General features: G+C 46.4%; 1 protein-coding gene across 1 annotated transcript; it reads right to left on the bottom strand.

Moving 5' to 3' along the window:
- Positions 1 to 2,889: 2,889 nt before the first annotated feature.
- Positions 2,890 to 19,399, bottom strand: LOC115895970 (protein/nucleic acid deglycase DJ-1-like). The gene is made up of 4 exons (XM_030926483.1): positions 19,304 to 19,399; positions 17,708 to 17,777; positions 10,367 to 10,453; positions 2,890 to 3,289 (listed from the first exon to the last, which is right to left on the bottom strand). Exons 1-4 carry the CDS (start codon positions 19,397 to 19,399, stop codon positions 3,129 to 3,131), a joined length of 414 nt encoding a protein of 137 aa, XP_030782343.1. The 3' UTR covers positions 2,890 to 3,128.
- Positions 19,400 to 20,100: the final 701 nt, after the last annotated feature.

Raw genomic sequence — 20,100 nt, 5'->3', positions numbered from 1 at the left:
AAACCCAGTCTCTACTAAATATGCAAAAATTAGCTGGGCATGGTGGCGGGCACCTGTAATCCCAGCTACTTGGGAGCCTGAGGCAGGAGAATTGCTTGAACTTGAAAGGTGGAGGTTGCGGTGAGCTGAGATAGGGCCATTCATTGGACTTCAGCCTGGGAGACAAAGAGAGACTCCGTCTCAAACAAACAAACAAAACAAATAGCAGGTATCCACTAAACAAACAGCAGGTATCCAGTTTTCTTTCCTTATTAAAGTGGGCTGGGCACAGTGGCTCGTGCTGTAATCCTAGCACTTGGGAGGCTGAGTTAGAAGGATCACTTGAGCCCAGGAGTTTGAGACCAGCCTGGGCAACATAGTGGGACTCTATCTCTACAAAAAAATAACTAGCTGGACATGGTGGTGTGTGCCTGTAGTCACAGCTACTTGGGTGGCTAAGGCACGAGGATCACTTGAGCTGGGGAGGTCCAGGCTGCAGTGAGCCATAGTTGCACCACCACACTCCAGTCTGGGCAACAGAGAGAGACCCTGTCTCAAAAAAAACAAGGCCAGGCACGGTGGCTCATGCCTGTAATCCCAGCACTTTGGGAGACCGAGGCAGGCGGATCACTTGAGGCTATGAGTTTGAGACCAGCCTGGGCAACATAGTGAAACCCCATCTCTACAAAAAATACTAAAAATTAGCTGGGCACAGTGGCGCGTGCCTGTAGTCCCAGCTACTCAGGAGGCTGAGGCAGGAGAATTGCTTGAAGCCAGGAGGCAGAGGTTGCAGTGAGCCGAGACCGAGACACTGCACTCCAGCCCGAGCGACAGAGTGAGACCCTGTCTCTGAAGAAAAAAACAACAAAAGTGTACTTTACCTCATATTCACCAATCTGAACTCTAAATTCATCCCAGCCCCTACCCAAGGACTCCTTCACAAATTCAGGACATTGAAATCTCCACATGATCTGTGTTCAAGTCAGGAAATGTGGGGGCTGTGGCTGGGCGCAGTGGCTCATGCCTGTAATCCCAGCACTTTGGGAGGCTGAGGCAGGTGGATCACTTGAGGCCAGGAGTTTGAGACCAGCCTGACCAACACGGCAAAACCCCATTGCTACCAAAAATACAAAAATTAGCTAGGCATGGTGATGCACATCTGTAATCCCAGCTACTCGGGAGGCTGAGGCAAGAAAACCCCTTCAACTTGGGAGGTGGAGGTTGCAGTGAGCCAAGAGCATCACACCACCGCACTCCAGCCTGGGCAACAGAGCAAGCCTCTGTCTCAAAAAAAAAAAAAAAAGTGGGGGTTGTCCCGGACACCCTCTCACAGCAAGTGGGTGCCCAACGCTGCCACCTGACTGGCCTCGGCATCCCGCCGCCTGCACGCCTGCTCCAGAAGGGTCTCTTCTCAGCGGGGCCGGTCTTTGAACTAGGTGGGTCAGGTCTCTCTCTGGTGGCTGTCTCTCTCTTGACCCCTCGCCATGGCCCTGGCTACCTCTCCAACTTCACTTCCTACTGTATACCTCCAGTAACCCACCCCTCCCTGCTCCTGCTGCCTGGTACGCTCTGAACAGATACCTACTTATCTCTTTCACACCCAAAAGTCCTCAGATTCTCACTAAGATGTCTTTTTGGAGAGGCCTTTGCTTCCTATCATACAATTCCCCTGTCACTGCCTCCTTACCCTTCTTCATTTTCTTCATAGAATGTGGGTATTTGAGTATGTGCTTTCCTCTCTCTCCGGTGCCCACAATATAAGCTCCCCAAGGACAAAGGCTGTGTTTCTCCCTGGCATATTCCCAATACCAGGAACAGCAGTTGGCACACAGTAGGTACTGAGCACACAGCTGGGGAAGGAATGAAAACCTAAGCTCTGCTCCTACTCCACACCTGAAATGTCACTTCCTCAGAAGCCTCCCTCCCCACTCCCCACCATGTAACTCTTCTCTCCCTTAGCATTATCATCTGTTAAAGCGCTTACTAAAATAGACAATTACATGTGTGTTTGCATCGTAAAAGTTAACATCTGCCCAGCATTCTGGACCAGGGTCAGCCACCCACAACCTGAGGGCCCTCCCAAGCAGCCAGTGACGAGAAAGCTGCCAGTGCTCCGGGTTACCAGCATATCCCCTCGGCCACTCCAGCAGAGAGAGTACAGCAGCTATGAGACCCTCAGATGGAGTCTTGTGGACTGACTGAGCTCACCTGGGTCACACGGCCGGTGGTAAACAGGGCTCTGACTGGCTGGGTCTAGGTCATGTGCCCACCCAGGAGGAACTCAGTGGTTCACAAGGAATGCTGGGTGCTATTACCTGGGGAAGGGAAAAGAGATGTTGGGCTAACCTTGAAAAGTTTTTATCCAAGGACTCTTTCCATAATGGAAAAAGGAACTAGTGTATAAAAATTCACCAGTACAACCAATTTTTTTTTCTTTTTTCTTTTGTTTTTTTGGAGACAGGGTCTTGCTGTGTCACCCAGGCTGGAGTTCAGTGGTGTGATCATAGCTCATTGCAGCCTTGATCTCCTGGGTTCAAGTGATCCTCTCACCTCAGGCTCTTAAGTAGCTGGGACTGACGGAGACTTGCTATGTTGCCTAGGCTGGTCTTGAACTCCTAGCCTCAAGCACTCCTCCTGGCTCGGCTTCCCAAAGTGCTGGGATTACAGACATGAGCCACCACACCCAGCCCTCATAGGTATTTTTAAATAGCACATTAAAAACACACAGCTAATAAGCAGAGAAAATCATAAGCCTCTTATAATTCTGCTTGTATGCCTTTCCTCCTTGCTGTGTAAAATGTGTTCACTGTTCTTCTATTTCAGTGCTATATGGAGAGTTAAGAGCTGCAAATGAAGGTGATACGGAATTTAATTTCACAAAAGAAATGAGGGACAAAACAAGGAATGATCAGTAGTTTGCTAAATGCCCTGTTTATTCTACAAACAAGGCTTAGAAACGTATAGACACAATTTGTAGGCTGAGAAATCTCTGTGTAGTTGTGACTTCACAACTATACTTCCACAAAAGCAGTAGTAACAGCCGCTTCTGAACACATTAACCTACCATTGTTTTGTTTGTTTAGAGCGAACACAGTGAGAATGGATTCCTAATGGCCTGTTTCTCTAAGTGATCGTCACAGTTCACTGCTCTAGTCTTTAAGAACAAGTGGAGCCTTCACTTGAGCCGCCACCTCCTTGCCGTTCAGGGCTTCAACAATTGCAAGTGCAAACTCGAAGCTGGTCCCAGGCCCCCGGCTTGTAAGAATCAGGCCGTCCTTTTCCACACGATTCTCAGAGTAGGTGTAATGACCTGCAAAGTAGAAACAGAAAAGGTGACATCCTAATGGGCTATGTGATGAAAAAGACGATTACTTACCAATTCACTATGACAGCATATAAACCCAACCTGTAGGCTAGCCATTCAAAACATTTACTTGGCACTCCAAGCTCTCAGAAGCCCCCTACAAGAGTATTTTTAAAACTGCAGAGCAAAGGGTGAGAGAAACCACTGTTAGAATGAAACAAATATGTGTAAGTTAAATGCAGCTGCTAAGACTTTAAGTGTTGGGGGAGATGTCAGTGAATGACAGTTACTCACATCACTATTCTACAACAAAGCTCCAGTGTCAATTCTGAAGTGCCGGCGGAAGGGTGAGGGGATGCGGCAATGCTGAAGGCAGAAGCCACCCTGATCAACATGTGGCGGCACGCACACCCTCTGATGCCTCAAAAACAACCACAGCACAACACAATGGAGGCGGGTATGCATGCGTGTGTGCGTGTGCAGGTAGAAAGCACATTCACTCTCAAGGACTACTTTCCTTCTGCATCCCCCCACCCCTGTGCCAACCAGTTGGCTATTTCTTGGCAAATATAACATCAAAACTGGGATTCTTAAGCATGGATGCCCTGAGCTCTGCCCCTCCACAGCAGGTAGTCACCAGCTTCTCCACTGCACACAGAGCCTAACCTCTCCTGCTACACCCATCCCTACCACTCTCCCACCTGGAGCTTCCCTTACTGAATACAATAGGTTCTCTCCTGCTCCAGGATGAGCTCAAGGGCTGCTCCCTTCACCCACAGACCAGTTCTTCCCAGTTTCTTGCCCCTTTGGTTTCAGCATCAACAAAAATCCCTCAGAGAGGGTATCTGTGACCACCCCCATCTCCCCAAATTACGTTCCTCTGTTGACTCTATCACCGCATCCTATTTACTGCCCTCCCAGCATTGATACAATCTATCACAATCTATAAACATTTCATTTCCTTGTTTATTGCTTACTCTTTAAAAGGGCTGGGCCTTCATCAGTCCCTGTCTGGCCAATGATATCCATGGCACACAAGAGGCACCCCTGAAGTGTGAGGTCAAAGGCACCAAACACCATTCTCAACTGATCTCCTTTCTCCACCTGTCCCCTGCTTTAAAGAGGAAGGATCTCTGCATGATTACAGCTCTCCCTTCTGGCTGTGCACTCCTTCAACCCATGCTCAGCACCCAAAGCTCTCTCTCCAGAGTGCGAAGCAGGGCACAGCCAGTTCCCCAGGGAAAGCCCTTGCCAACTCTCTCCAGCACCTGAAGGTCACGCTGAACTCCATGTCATGGGGCATGGAGCCCTCTACGATCCGGCCTTTGCACAGAGACTGGCCTGGGACCAGAAGGGAGATGGAAAGGAACCTGCTGTCTGGGTAGAAGCTGGTGGTGCCTACACGAAGCTGGTGACAGTGATCCAGAGGAAATGGAGGTTTGAAATGAAGGCCTAGGTGAGGAGGCTCCAAGGATGACTCCCAGCTGCCTATCCCAGGTGACTGGATGATGGCGACGCCACTTAGTGATGTGGGAACACAGAACAGATTTAGCAGAGGGGGAGCGACAAAGCTCCTCTGTGAACTCCTGCTCTATCCTGATGCACCAGCCACACAGGCAAGCGGGCGCCTCTGGCCACTAGAGCTCAGTGCAGACCTGAGAACACCCCAAAACACAGCTTTCTCTTCTTCCTTCTTCTGTTCCCAGTGCCAGGTACTAAGAAGGAGCTTAGGAAACGTCTGTTCAATGAACACACATAAAAATTCATCTGAAAACCTCCCTTCAAACAGAAGCAGAGTGCTTCTGCTGTATTAATGAGCTTTTGAAACCACACAATGTTCCTTTCTTTTCCAAGGAGATTAACAACGGCTACAGGAACTTGTCTTACTGTCATTAGAAACCAAGCCACTGCCGGTCGAAGGCAGTGAGTTATCTCAATTGATCGTTCACAGGCAGTTACTCCTTGTTCTCTTTCTCCTCTTCTCACTACTGTGCTTGACTAATCTAAAAAATTTTAAAAATCAGGTCACCCACCAAAATAAATGAATAGAGTACATTTAAAAATTCCAATTTAACTATTGTAGAGAAAAAGAGGATCCCTAGCTTGAGGGGAAAAGGTTTATCATAATCTGGCCTCATTTACTGATGGTTAAACCAGGCCAAGACCATTTCAAATGCTAACCTAGAAACTGGCTGGGCTAGGTCTTCCAGAGCAACGGTGAGATGCACAGCTGAGCGTGGGACAACACAAGGCACAACTGTAAATGGTTCACTGAACAGTATCTTTGTGGCTAAAACAGTGCAAATAGGGTTTAAACTGGTTAAATATGCTTAAAGGTTCTACGGTTCTTGTCAGACTTTTTACCAGGAAAAGCAAAAGGTTTAAGGTTGCCACCTGCATCCACCTAGTGGCGAAGACAGAACACGCACCCCGTCAGCGCCAGGAAGGCACTGTGCAAACTTTAGGGTGGAACTGTGACCCTATAGTGAATTCAGATTTTACACTTCCCATTCCAACCAGCAGAAGGCATTGATTTTTATTTCTTTATTTAAACCAGACTCCAAGTCTTAAAGACTCTTCAGAGAAAAAGCAATGGGAAGCCAGGAGCGGTGGCTCATGCCTGTAATTCCAACACTCTGGGAGGCCAAGGCAGGTGGATCACCTGAGGTCAGGATTTGGAGACCAGCCTGACCAACATGGTGAAACCCTGTCTCTACTAAAAAATACAAAAAAAAAAAAATTAGCTGGACCTGGTGGCCGGTGCCTGTAATTACAGCTACTCAGGAGGCTGAGACAGGAGAATCACTTGAACCCGGGAGGCAGAGGTTGCAGTGTGCTGAGATACGCCACTACACTTCACCTGGGTGAGAGAGCAAGACTCCGTCTCAAAAAAAAAAAAAAAAAAAAAATTGGGGGGCTGGGCGCGGTGGCTCACGCCTGTAATCCCAGGGAGGCCGAGGCAGGCGGATCACAAGGTCAGGATATGGAGACCATCCTGGCTAACACGGTGAAACCCCATCTCTACTTAAAATACAAAAAATACGCCAGGCGTGGTGGCGGGAGCCTGTAGTCACAGCTACTTGGGAGGCTGAGGCAGGAGAATGGCGTGAACCTGGGAGGCGGAGCTGGCAGTGAGCGCAGTGAGCGCCTGGATAACACAGCGAGACTCCACCTCAAAAAAAAAGACAATGGGAGGGCACAGGACACAGGTCAGCAACTACGAGTCAGGGCCAAGGCCAGGTTACTGCCTGTTTTTGCAAATGCAGCTTCACTGGCACAAAGCCACCCTGCGTTTTTAGTACTGTCTGTAGCTATTGTGGAGCTGCAACAGTGGAGTAGCTGCCAGAGAGCTGAAGTCCCAGAAAGCCTGCAATATTTACCACCTGGCCTTTGGGGAAACATTCGGTTGACCCCTGAGCAGAGTTCTGGGTTCAAATCCCAGGTCTGCCATTTGGTGGCTGTCTGACCTCTCAGAGCTTCACTTTTTGGTAAAATGAGAATGACATCAACCTAGAAAACAAACAGTACTCAGCAGTGGTGGCATGCAGTGGCGTTACAGAGGCTAGGTGAGGGCAGTTTTTTCACCAACAATCTGGAAGCAGGTTTATCCTCAGGCAACGGATGAGGAAACAGGCTCGGAGAAACTAAGGAAACCTCCCACAGTGAGTAGGGAAGCTGAGGGCCACCCCAAGATGCCAGGCTCCAGAAACCCTGCTCTTCAGTGCTCAGGTATGGGACCAGGCATGCGGATGCCATCAAACAGTGGACAAATGAGAAACAGAATCACACATTACACTTATAACCAACTTATTCTAAAATCAGAGGAATTAAAAGATTATGGGGACTGCGGCTGGTAGCACACACCTGTAATTACAGCACTTTGGGAGAGCAAAGTGGGAGGGTCATTTGAGCCCAGGAGTTTAAGTACCGCCTGGGCAACACAGTAAGACCCTGAATCTACCAAAAACAAGAAAAAAGACAAAAGACTATGGCCTTCAGATGGGATTGCTTATCTGAGGAGAAACTGTCACACTGATCTTTCAAGTTCACAATGAGGACAAGGGCCTCACCCAGAGCAGACTCCCAGGTGATGCCTGCAGCCCTACCTCTCAAAGTGTCCTGAAGGGGTAGACATTTCAAGTATCCACTTCTTATAATAGAGGTTACTGACTAAATCCAACACCTGGTAACTTAAATGTGTGTGGGAGCCTTTTGCTACCACAGAGCAGGGCAGGGGCAGGAAGGCAAAACTGGATGCAAGGCAGAGGGCTGGGCTTGAGATCTGGCCTCAGTCTCTCCTCTCCTTGTTTGTGAAGCCAGGACGATGCCACCTGCCTTGCTGGGCACTGGGGACCAGGAAGCTCCACCAAGATAACGTAGGGGAACGTGCTTTGTCAACTCCGAGTGTGAGCATCAACAATCTGATGTTTTTCTATGCCTGACCAAACTCAATGTTTTTGAGGCACTAAAGGAAAACAGATGCAACAGGTGCCCCTTCAGGTAGTGCAGGAGGGTGCTCTGCTTGAGTCTTCTCTCTGAAGACATCACAAAGGGAGCCCAGTTCTGTTCTTTCTACTTCTTTCAACCCTCTAAAATCCTTCCATGAGCTTAAAGTAAAGTAAATTCCTACATTTAAAATGCCCAGAAACCAGAGCCTTTTTAAAAAAGTACTAATTATTATTATTTTTTTTTTGGGACGGAGTCTTGCTCTGTTGCCCAGGCTGGAGTGCAGTGGAGCGATCTCCGTTCACTACAAGCTCCACCTCCCCGGCTCATGACATTCTCCTGCCTCAGCCTCCCAAGTAGCTGGGACTACAGGCGCCAGCCACCACGCCTGGCTATTTTTTTTAGTATATTTAGTAGAGATGAGGTTTCACCGTGTTAGCCAGGATGGTCTCGATCTCCTGACCTCGTGATCCACCCGCCTTGGCCTCCCCAAGTGCTGGGATTACAGGCGTGAGCCACTGCGCCCGGCAAAAAGTACCAATTTTCAGATAGTTATAATGATAACACAGTATCTTTCTAGCAACTAAAATGAAACCATGAGCAGGGCACAGTGGCTCACATCTATAATCCTAGTACTTCGAGAGGCCAAGCCAGAAGGATTGCTTGAGGCCAGGAGTTCAAGACCAGACTGTGCAATATAGTTAGACCCTGTCTCTACAAAAAAATTTAAAAATTAGCCAAGTGTGGTGGTTCATGCCCATAGTTCCAGCTACTTGGGAGGCTGAGGTGAGAGGATTGCCTGATCCCAAGAGATGGAGGTTATGTTACAATGAACTGAGATCACACCACTGCACTCCAGCCTGGGTGACAGAGCAAGCCTCTGTCTCAAATAAATTAAATAAATTAACAAACCATGGATTTTCAGGAAAACACTGCTCTGGATCAAATGTAAGTGTATGTAGAATGTACAACAGCAAGACAGAACCCTCACGTAAACTATGGACTCTGGATGATGATGTGTCAACGTGGGTGCAGATTCTGGTGCAGGATGTTGATAGTAGGGGACACTATGCATGGCCAGGGGCGGGTGGCTGGGGAGTGGATAGTGGGTGAAGGTAGACAGGAATTTGGCTGTGAACCTAAAACTGCTCTAAAAAAATAAAGTTTAGTAATTAAAAAACATGCAGTATAATGAAAAGTGCATCACTTTTAAAAAGGAGCTGAGATATGCTCACAACGGCATTCAAGGATGTTCATTACGGCATGGTTTACAAGGGCAAAAGCAGAAAACCACCTCCACGCCCACCCCCAGGAGAAGGTTACACACAGCACGGCACATTCTAACAGTGGACTAGCAGCTGCACTTAACGAGGACGAAGCAAATCTAAATCTACATGTGCTGTTAAAAGATAACATAAGATATAATGTTAAGTTAAAAAAAAGCAAGCTGCAGAACAATACATTTAGTAGATCTCATTTTAGTTAAAATAAAAAGGATAGTATGTATATAGATAAACTTCTATAGTTATACAAGAAACTTTTTTATTTTTTGAGATAGGGTCTTGCTTTGTTCCCCAGGCTGGAGTGCAGTGGTGAGATCACAGCTCACCACAGCTTTGACTTCCCAGGCTTAAGCTATCATTCCACCTTAGCCTCCTGAGCAGTTCCAACTACCAGTGTGCATCACTACGCCTGGCTAATGTTTTTTGTATTTTTAGTAGAGATGGCGTTTCACCACATTGCCCAGGCTGGTCTCAAACCCCTGGGCTCAAGTGATCCACCCGCCTCAGTCTTCCAAAGTATTGGAATTACAGGCGGGAGCCACTGTGCCCAGTCAACAAAAAACTTGTGGTGGCGGATGCCTGTAATCCCAGCTACTTGGGAGGCTGAGGCAGGAGAATCCCTTGAACCTGGGAGGCGGAGGTTGCAATAAGCCGAGATCGTGCCCCTGCACTCCAGCCTGGGCAACAGAGCGAGACTCCATTTCAAAAAAAACAAACAAACAAAAAAAAAACAAGCATATGGGCCGGGCGTGGTGGCTCACGCCTGTAATCCCAGCACTTTGGGAGGCTGAGGCAGGCAGATCACGAGGTCAAGAGTTCAAGGACGGGCGTGGTGGCTCACACCTGTAATCCCAGCACTTTGAGAGGCTGAGGCGGTGGATCACGAGATCAGGAGTTCAAGACCAGCATGATCAACATGGAGAAATCCCATCTCTGCTAAAAAACACAAAAATTAGCCAGGCGTGGTGGGGCGCACCTGTAATCCCAGCTACTCAGGAAGCTGAGGCAGAAGAATCGCTTGAACCCAGGAGGCGGAGGTTGCAGTGAGCGGAGAATGCGCCATTGCACTCCAGCCTGGGTGACAGAGCGAGACTCTGTCTCAAAAAAAAGTTCGAGACCAGCCTGACCAACATGGTGAAACCCCATCTCTACTAAAAACACAAAAATTAGCTGGGCGTGATGGCATGCGCCTGTAATCCCAGCTACTCAGGAGGCTGAGATAGGAGAATCGCTTGAACCGGGGAGGTGGAGGTTGCAGTGAGTCAAGATCACACCACTGCACTCCAGCCTGGGCGACAGAGCAAGACTCTGTCTCAAAAAACAAACAAACAAACAAAAACAAGCATATACTTACCACCATTCATCATTTTGTCTTTAGCAAGAGGGTGTGTGGTAACTTTACTTCCAAAACCTATTTCATGAGCCAACAGAGCAGTAGGACCTAAAAATAAAAATAAAAAGATCTAAGTGCGGATATAGAAAAACCCCACAAAATCGCAATAGTGCCTGGCACAGTAGCTCATGCCTGTAATCCCAGCAATTGGGGAGGCCTAGGTAGAAAAACTGCTTGAGCCCAGGAATTCAGCATCAGCCTGGGCAACACAGACCCCTTCTCTAACAACAAAAACTGCAACAGCAAAGTATTCTTCAAATCCAGAGGCTCTTACCAAACATACAGCTACGATTCTGAAATGAAACACTTCCTAGTACGAGAGATAAAGTATGTTTATAACAAACAATTTGCTGAGCACATCTGGCAAAAGCACAGAAACTCAAAATACCTCAATAACCATTTATTCAAGAAGATTGACCTTGATACCCGCAGAGCATACACAGATAAACAATGTGCTCACCTCTCTCACCTCCTCCACCCCCAGAACAGGGACCACATATACCAGGAGTCCAAAGGAAAGGGAGGATTACTGTGGGGCAGGCTGAACGTCTTACCTCACTCTTAGTAAAAGGAAAGACTTAGTTACATCCTAAAGGCAACTGGTACTCTCTGAACTTCCGGATTTTATTGCTCTTTTATAGTTTTATTTTCTACGTGAAAATGGGAAATTAGGCCGGGCGCGGTGGCTCATGCCTGTAATCCCAGCACTTTGGGAGGCCGAGGCATGCAGATCACGAGGTCAGGAGATCAAGACCGCTGGCTAACATGGTGAAACCCCGTCTCTACTAAAAATACAAAAAATTAGCTGGGCGTGGTGTTGGGCACCTGTAGTCCCACCTGCTCTGGAGGCTGAGGCAGGAGGATGGCATGAACCCAGGAGACGGAGCTTGCAGTGAGCCGAGATCGCACCCCTGCACTCCAGCCTGGGTGACAGAGCGAGACTCCGTCTCAAAAAAAAAAAAAAAAAGAAAAGAAAAAGAAAATGGGAAATTAACACTCATTCATCCACCTATCCATCCAGGTATACCAGGTGGTAGGATTAAAAGCAACAGCACACTGTCCCTGAAGGAGATAGCCTGTGAAGTGCCTGGAAGTGTGAGATATAAAGGCACTAGCATCACTTTATGAAAGCTACTTAAGCAAAGAACCACATGGAAGTGTCAGTTAATGAAGTCTTTCCAAATTGACAGGTCCTAACTTGAGATTTTTATTTAAATGTTTTCACTGAAAATGGCCAACTTCAGGGAGGGTCACAAGCATATTGCGTATGTAATGGTCCTCAAATAAGGATTAAAAACAAAGATTTTATATACCTTTAATTGTTATTTCATCTTAAAGCTTTTTACAAAGTATTCATTCTACCTTTTTTCTCTAAGCCACACATATAAACATTCTAAAGCCTCACACGACACTCAGAAGGATGTTTCAGAACAGCACCTTGACTTTGGAAACACTTAGGGTGCCCTGGATGGCTAAGATCCTATGGCACAGTCTGTACCCTCTTAGTGTCAGCAAACTTGAGAGATCTTGGTCTTACTGACCTTTCATTTTTCAACAAGACTCCAAGGAAGGAGCTATATAATATATTCACAGGCTACTCAGACTGTAACTGTTACAAACAGGAAGATCACACAAGTACTACCTAATTACATAAGCTTCCTGCCTAATACCAGGTGTCAGTTTCAGACCAAGTACTGATTTATAGCTCTTAAATCAAAAGCCTCAAATGTCTCTTTTCCACGTTACTTTTTACACACAAGACAGCTATGTATGGTAGCAAATTTTTAAAGTCTGTAAGAATTGAATAATAATTTTTATTTGAATGGATTTATAAATGGCTTTTAATTTTTATTTGGTAAGAGTTTAAGAAGAAATTCCTACATCATCTTGTATTTTAAAGTAAACTTTAATAGATGATTGTACAGTGAGGAAAGGGATCAGTGAGAATTTTTAGGCTGCTCCCTTCAATGTGATAATAAAATCACTGCTACAATGATGTGCATAAATTTACGTTACAGTTGAATGCAGGAATTTACTGATGTCTTTCTTACTCATCATGGTAAGCTCATAATTACTGCTTTCTGGGGCTTCAGAACCCTATTTGGAATACTGGAGAAGAGACGTTTCACTCTCCTAGGACCTGGGATTCTGATGGATGAAAACGCTCTGCACTCTGCACTCTGCACTACAGTGCAGAAGGCGCTGCAGACCACGTCCCCTTCTGCAGCCAAGAGCGCCACCCTGTGGTGACTTGCAAAATGACCACCTCTGCCAACTCCCCAGCTCCTCCAGGTGGCCAAGACCTTGTTTCCAGAGGCCTTATTCCTAGACCTGGGCATCTCAGCTGACAATTGTCCACTCCTCCAACTCCACATTTCCTCCCCCTCCCCCACTCAAAGTAAATCTCATTTAATTTTCTTCTCAACATAGACTCCCTTCCAATTTGCCTTCCTCATTCACTCAATATTAAGGACTAGGATAATATTCTGTGTTCAAAATGTTTCCAATTCCTAACTGCAACACTTCAGAATAATCCTGGCTGGGCATGGTGGCTCACACCTGTAATCCCAGCACGTTGGGAGGCCAAGGTGGGTAGATCACGAAATCACGAGTTCGAGATTCCCACGAATCCCAGCCTGGCCAACATGGTGAAACCCCGTCTCTACTAAAAACACAAAAATTAGCCAGGCATGGTGGCAGGCGCCTGTAATTCTAGCTACTCGGGAGGCTGAGGCAGTAGAATCACTTAAACCTGGGAGGTGGAGGTTGCAGTGAGCCGAAATTGTACCACTGCACTCCAGCTTGGGCAACAAGAGCAAAACTCCGTCTCAAAAAAAAAAAAAAATCTTATTTTTCTGTTTGCCAATTTAAAAGATCCAAATCTTTAAGAAATCTGTAAGAATCTGTAAGAATCTGTAAGACCAGTCTGGGCAACATAGTGAGACCCTCATCTCTACAAAAAAATATTTTTAAAAATCAGCCTGGAGTGGTGGTGCACACCTGTATTCCCTCTTTTCCATTCCCACTCCTCTTTTCCATTCCATCATTCCTCTTTTCCATTCCCAAAACCCTCATCTCAATTCTTTCAGCTCATCATCACATTTTTTCCTATTTTTTGTGTAGTGCCCACAACAGTGGTGCAGGATATTCAATGGTATAAACACACTGCTAGTGTGTTTTCCATTTTTACTTTATATACATTTTTTTTGTTGTTTTTTTTTTTTTTTGAGACGGAGTCTCGCTCTGTCGCCCAGGCTGGAGTGCAGTGGCATGATATCGGCTCACTGCAAGCTCCGCCTCCCGGGTTCATGTGATTCTCCTGCCTCAGCCTCCTGAGTAGCTAGGACTACAGGTGACCACCACAACGCCCGGCTAATTTTTTGTATTTTTAGTAGAGACGAGGTTTCACGTTAGCCAGGATGGTCTCGATCTCCTGACCTCGTGATCTGCATGCCTCGGCCTCCCAAAGTGCTGGGATTACAGGGGTAAGCCACCGTCCCTGGCCTATTTTTACTTTTTTTCTTAAGAGACAGAATCTTGCTCTGTCATTTAGGCTCAAGTGCAGTGGTGTGATCATCACAGCTCACTGTAACCTCAAATTCCTGGGCTCAAAGTGATCCTCCCAGCTCAGTCTCCTGAGTAGCTGGGAATACAGGTGTGCACCACCACGCCAGGCTGATTTTTAAAAATATTTTTTTGTAGAGATGGGGGTCTCACTATGTTGCCCAGACTGGTCTTGAACGCCTGGGCTCAAGTGATCCTCCTGCCTCAGTCTCCCAAAGTACTAAGATTACAGCTATGAGCCACCACAGCCAGCCTGTTTATTTTTTAATGTTGATTTTAATTATTATAAGGCCCATGCTTCTTGGCATGGCATTCGATCTAGCCTCAGCACAAAACAGTAAGCCAGATGTGGTTGATCTTTTTTGTTGTTGTTGAAATGAAGTCTCACTCTGTCGCTCAGGCTGGAGTGCAGTGGCACGATCTTGGCTCACTGCAACCTCCGCCTCCCAGGTTCAAGCGATTCTCCTGCCTCAGCCTCCTAAGTAGCTAGGATGACAGGCATGTACCACCATGTCCTGCTAATTGTTGTTATTTTTATTATTTTATTTATTTTTTTTTTTATTTTTTTTTTTGAGACGGAGTCTCGCTGTGTCGCCCAGGCTGGAGTGCAGTGGCACGATCTCGGCTCACTGCAAGCTCCGCCTCCTGGGTTCAAGCCATTCTCCCGCCTCAGCCTCCTTGTAGCTGGGACTACAGCCGCCCGCCATCACGCCCGGCTAATTTTTGTATTTTTAGTAGAGATGGGGTTTCACCGTGTTAGCCAGGATGGTCTCGATCTCCTGACCTCGTGATCCGCCCACTTCGGCCTCCCAAAGTGCTGGGATTACAGGCTTGAGCCACCACGCCCGGCCTTATTTATTTATTTATTTAGACGGAGTTTCGCTCTTGTTGTCCAGGCTGGAGTGCAATGGCGCAATCTTGGCTTACCGCAACCTCCACTTCCCAGGTTCAAGCAATTCTCCTGCCTCAGCTTCCCAAGTAGCTGGGATTACAGGCATGCACCACCATGCCCAGCTAATTTTGTATTTTCAGTAGAGACAGGGTTTCGACATGTTGGTCAGGCTTGTCTCGAACTCCTGACCTCAGGTGATCCACCCGCCTCAGTCTTCCAAAGTGCTGGGATTACAGGCGTGAGCCACCGCGCCCGGCCGTGGCTGATCATTTTGCTACTTTTGTGGCACAGGACAAACTGACTTGTGGTTTTTACATTCAGCAGAATCACAAGGAAACAAACTCAGGCCAAACTCTTACTTTCTTCCTTTGGTCAAAGCATCTAAGACTGAGGCTTGCTTCACAGCAGCAGAGCCAAAGAAAACCAAACTCAAGGATCTGTGACTTTCTCTCCAAAGAGGCGTACACCTGCTTGGGCTGCAGTGACTGCAGTGACTGCAGTGCCCTTTGGCAGACATAATTACCTGAGCCTCAGGGCAGGTCAAAAGGCTAGTGATGACTCTTGTAGCAAGCCCACGTACAAGACCTGCCAGGGTGGTCGACCTCTGTGGTTCTTCCCAGCCCCTAATGCCAAGGTTCTCAAACATTTAGGTCTCAGAATCCCTTTAGCTTTTATGTGGGTTATATCTATGAACATCTGCCATATTAAAAATTATTACTTTTTTTTTTTTAGATAATCTTGCTCTGTCACCCAGGCTGGAGTGCAGTGGCGCCATCTTGGCTCACTGCAACCTCCGCCACCTGGGTTCAATAGATTCTTCTGCCTCAGCCTCCTGAGTAGCTGGGATTACAGACATGCACCACCATGCCCAGCTAACCGCCCAGCTAACTTTTGTATTTTTAGTAGAGACGGAGTTTCACCATGTTGGCCAGCCAGGCTGGTTTTGATACTACACTTGATCTTAGCCAAAAGGCCGAGAAGCGATCAGGCTGGTTTTGAACTCCTGACCTCAAGTGATCCTCCTACCTCAGCCTCCAGAGTAGCTGGGATTACAGGTGCACACCACCATGCCCAACTAACTTTTGTATTTTAATAGAAATGGGACTTCACCATGTTTGCCAGACTGGTTTTGAACTCCTGACCTCAAATGATCCGCTCACCTCGGCTTCTCAAAGTGCTGAGATTACAGGCATGCGCCACCATGCCCAGCCAATTATTACAAAAACCACAATTACTTTTATACCAACCTAATAAAACTGGGAAATTTTTAAAACACAGTAATAGATGCTCAAACGATGGTATCATCCCACTCTGATGTCACTCCTGAAAGACTGAGAAGAAAAAAAGCAAACATTTTGTTTGAAAGACATGGTCTCAATCTGTTGCCCAGGCTGGAGTGCAATCATAGCTCACTGCAGCCTCTAACTCTTACCCTCAAGCAATCCTCCCATCTCAGCCTCCTGAGTAGCTGGGACTACAGGTATGCAGCACTGTGCTCGGCTAATTGTTTGTCTGTTTGTTTGTTGAGATGGGGTCTGGCTATGTTGCCAAGGTTAGTCTCAAACTCCTGGCTTTCAAGAGATCCTTCTGCCTTGGCCTCCCAAAGTGCTGGGATTACAGGCATGAGCCACCACACCTGGCCCCTCAGTAGTATCTGTTTTGACCTTGCAAGTGCACCAAAAGAACATTGAGAACCACTGATTGAATGTATCAAGTCCCTAGGACCTCTGGCCCAAAACTTCTTTTAAAAAGCCTACTGTATTGAACAACATAGCAACATGTTTTGATGTTGATGTTTACCAAACCATCCATTCATTCATTTATTCATTCACTCTTCTGACAAATGTTTATTTTTTTATTTTATTTTATTTATTTATTTTGAGACGAAGTCTCGCTCGTGTACCCCAGGCTGGAGTGCAACGGCGCAATCTCGGCTCACTGCAATCTCCGCCTCCTGGGTTCAAGCGATTCTTCTGCCTCAGCCTCCCAAGTAGCTGGGCTTACAGGCGCCTGCCACCATGCCTGGCTAATTTTGTATTTTTGGTAGAGATGGGGTTTCACCATGTTGGCCAGGCTGGTCTCGAACTCCTGACCTCAGGTGTTCCACCGACTTCGGCCTCCTAAAGTGCTGGGATTACAGGCGTGAGCCACCGCGCCCGGCCCTGACAAATATTTAATGAAGACCTACACAACAAGGAAGGTGCTGGCAAAAATTATAGCATGGGAAAAAACCAAGATGGCAGAACATCATCTGATATGAAAGCAACAAGAATGGATTTAAAATGGCTATGAGAAAATAAATTATTACTAGGATATAAAGATGAGGGACACCTGTGAAGCACCAAACGTCCTTATTCTAAATTGTGTGGCAGACAATGCGGTGCTCAAGATCACTCGGCAGTGAGAGAATCAGAAACGCCCGGAAGCCAGCGGAAAGCACCACGGCGCTTCTGAATCTGCAGGGCAAGCACAGGGCAGAGCTGCTGTGTTGATGTTTGACAGATTCTTGCTGACTGTGTGCTGGCACAAAGACTTTCTGGCACAGAGACTTGCTGTAACAAGCTGTTTACTGAATTCCAGAGGGCCTTATTTTCCTCCGAGGTCAACCAAACACGGAAAACACTAAGTTTCACAGCACGTAGACCAAAGGCATGGAGAGGCAGAAAACGGAACAATTGTCCTCATTTCTGAAATAACACCAACTTCATGCCACCCAAACTAAATACACCAACACAGATGCCCTGCATGCTTTATGAAGGGCAAGAGCTATTTGAAATCAAACCACCGAATGAAAGGCTACCCCACCCACCAATGACGCTGCAACACAGGCTGCCCCTGCACGTCACCTGCACAGATGGCGGCTATCAGGCCCTTCCGGTTTTCCTGCTCCTTCAGTATCTCCTTCACGGCAGCAGACTAGTGAAAAGAAAACCAAAAATACATCAAGTTATCATTAAGCCACTAACCAATCACTCACTAGGAAACTTTGGAAGAATTTGATTTTAGCTTAAACCACAAGCTCTCTGACCTATTTTCCAATAATATTTCTAAATCATTGGTATAAAAATGATCAAAATGTGTCTATATTATATTATTAAACCCAAGCAAGGCATTTCTCATAAGAGAAATGCATTCCTCCACATTTAAAGATCAGAAGAAAGAAGGAATTTGACCCTCGCCATTTTGTACTCCATGGAGAAAGAAACAGAAGGGAGGGAATGTGGCATTTTGTGTGTTTTCAGACGGCAGAGAGAGGAAGAGAATCTAGCAGGAAATGATCCCTCATGTCTGACTCAACCCACTTCTTGAGTGCTTCTGGCAGCCCCAACTCTGCCTGCTGGTGTGCCCCTCACCCTGGCCTCTGACTCCTCGCATACAACTTAAAATGAGGAAGAGTGGTCTCTGCTGATGGCATTTGTCATTCCTGCTGGCAGCCCTAGCCCCACGGCCTCCCCCAGTTCAGACTCTGAGCAGACAATTTGCCCTTCCCAAAACACAAAATCTGATCATACTTCTGCTGGTGGAAAAAAACTAAATCATCTTACTTTGGACTGTATTCACCGAAATCTGTTCATAACGGTTCCACCAATTCAGCTTACTTCCATGGCAATTTTTTTTTTTTTTTTTGGGATAAGACAGGTTCTTGCTTTGCTGCCCAGGCTAGAATGCAGTGGTGCATTCACAGCTCACCGCAGCCTCAAACTTCTGGGTTCAAGCCGTCCTCTCACCATAGCCTCCCGAGTAGCTGGGACTACAAGTGTGCACCACTGTGCCCAGCTAATTAAAACAAAAATTTTTGTAGAGATGGGGTCTCGATGTGTTACTTAGGCTGGTCTCAAACTCTTGGCCTCCAGCAATCCTCCTGCCTCACCCTCCCAAAGCACTGGGATTACAGGCGTGAGTCACTGCGCCTGACCTCCAGAGAAAATATTAAAAACGTTTTTTGAGGCTGGGTGTGCTGGCTCATGCCTATAATTCCAGCACTTTTGGAGGCCAAGGTGGGTGGATCACAAGATCAGGAGTTTGAGACCAGACTGGCCAACGTGGTAAAACCCCGTCTCTAATAAAAATACAAAAATTAGTGGGGCATGGTGGTGCGTGCCTGTAATCCCAGCTACTCAGAGGTTGAGACAGGAGAATTGCCTGAACCCAGGAGGCGGAGGTTGCGGCGAGACAAGATTGGGCCACCGCACTCCAGTCTGGATGACAGAGCAAGACTCTTGTCTCAAAAAGAAAAGAAAAAAAAAAAAAAGAAATAAAGAAATTTTTGAGTTAATGCTACAACACCATTTTGTTAATTTTAGTTGTTTCTATTTTTTTTCACAGCCTCCTCCCTGAAACATCTGAATAATAACAAAATCAACAGAACACAAGCAGATGCTGAAATTCTTTAGTTTTTTTCCCCCCAGCTTTCTTGAGGTATAATTGAGTAGAATTTTTACCTCAGATAAATTCTGTGCACCCAGATTACCTCCTGGTAGAACCACCACATCATACGGTCCCTGTAACAGTTTAAAACATAAAGAAAACAAAAACATTTCATTTCAACTGTGCATTAAAGTGACAGTCCAGTAACACTTTCCTATTTTAAATGTGGGAAGTACAGGAGATAGCCTAAATATCTGCCAATAGAACAGCTAATAAATTAAGGTGTATCCATATGATGGAATGTTGTTTTAACTAGCAAAAAATGCAAAAAACCTGTATATAGTGACATGCAAGGATGTCCACGCTGCAGAGTAGCAGGGGTAATATAATCTCCTTCCTGTAAAAGACAACGACATATGTATTTCTGTGTAGATGTATGAGTGTATGAGTACAATTATCACAAGCACCCCCACCTGACATATTATGTATACAGGTAGTCACGGACCAAGGAAGCACTCTAGTTGCTAACAGGAGTAGTGTGGGAGGGGGCAGAGGTAGAATGAGAATAGGACACTTAACATTTTGACTTTATATGTGTCTATATTGTTTCAATTATTGTTCAATAAGAATGTATATGAGCAACTTAAAAAATTAATAGAAAAACAGGCCAGGCACGATGACTCACATCTGTAATCCCAGCACTTTGGGAGGCCGAGGCAGGCAGATTACCTGAGTTCAGGAGTTCAAGACCAGCCTAGCCAAAATGGCGAAACCCCCATCTCTACTAAAAATATAAAAATTAGCCGGGCGTGGTGGTGCATACTTGTAGTCCCATCTACTTGGGGGGCTGAGGCAGGATAATCGCTTGAAC

Source organism: Rhinopithecus roxellana, unplaced genomic scaffold (genome assembly GCF_007565055.1).
Source record: "Rhinopithecus roxellana isolate Shanxi Qingling unplaced genomic scaffold, ASM756505v1 contig4045, whole genome shotgun sequence".
Taxonomy (NCBI): domain Eukaryota; kingdom Metazoa; phylum Chordata; class Mammalia; order Primates; family Cercopithecidae; genus Rhinopithecus; species Rhinopithecus roxellana.
Note: the sequence above shows the minus strand (reverse complement) of the source record. Positions and strands in the feature narration are given on the sequence as shown.

Bases quoted from the DNA above. Each gene is read 5' to 3' on its own strand.
- LOC115895970 (XM_030926483.1), bottom strand. From the start codon at position 19,399: ATGTTTTTGTTTTCTTTATGTTTTAAACTGTTACAGGGACCGTATGAT. The intron at 17,778-19,303 runs GTAAAAATTCTA...TCTTTTCACTAG, and splicing joins GTGCACAGAATTTATCTGAG to TCTGCTGCCGTGAAGGAGAT. The intron at 3,290-10,366 runs GTAAGTATATGC...TCTACTTTGCAG, and splicing joins AGACAAAATGATGAATGGTG to GTCATTACACCTACTCTGAG.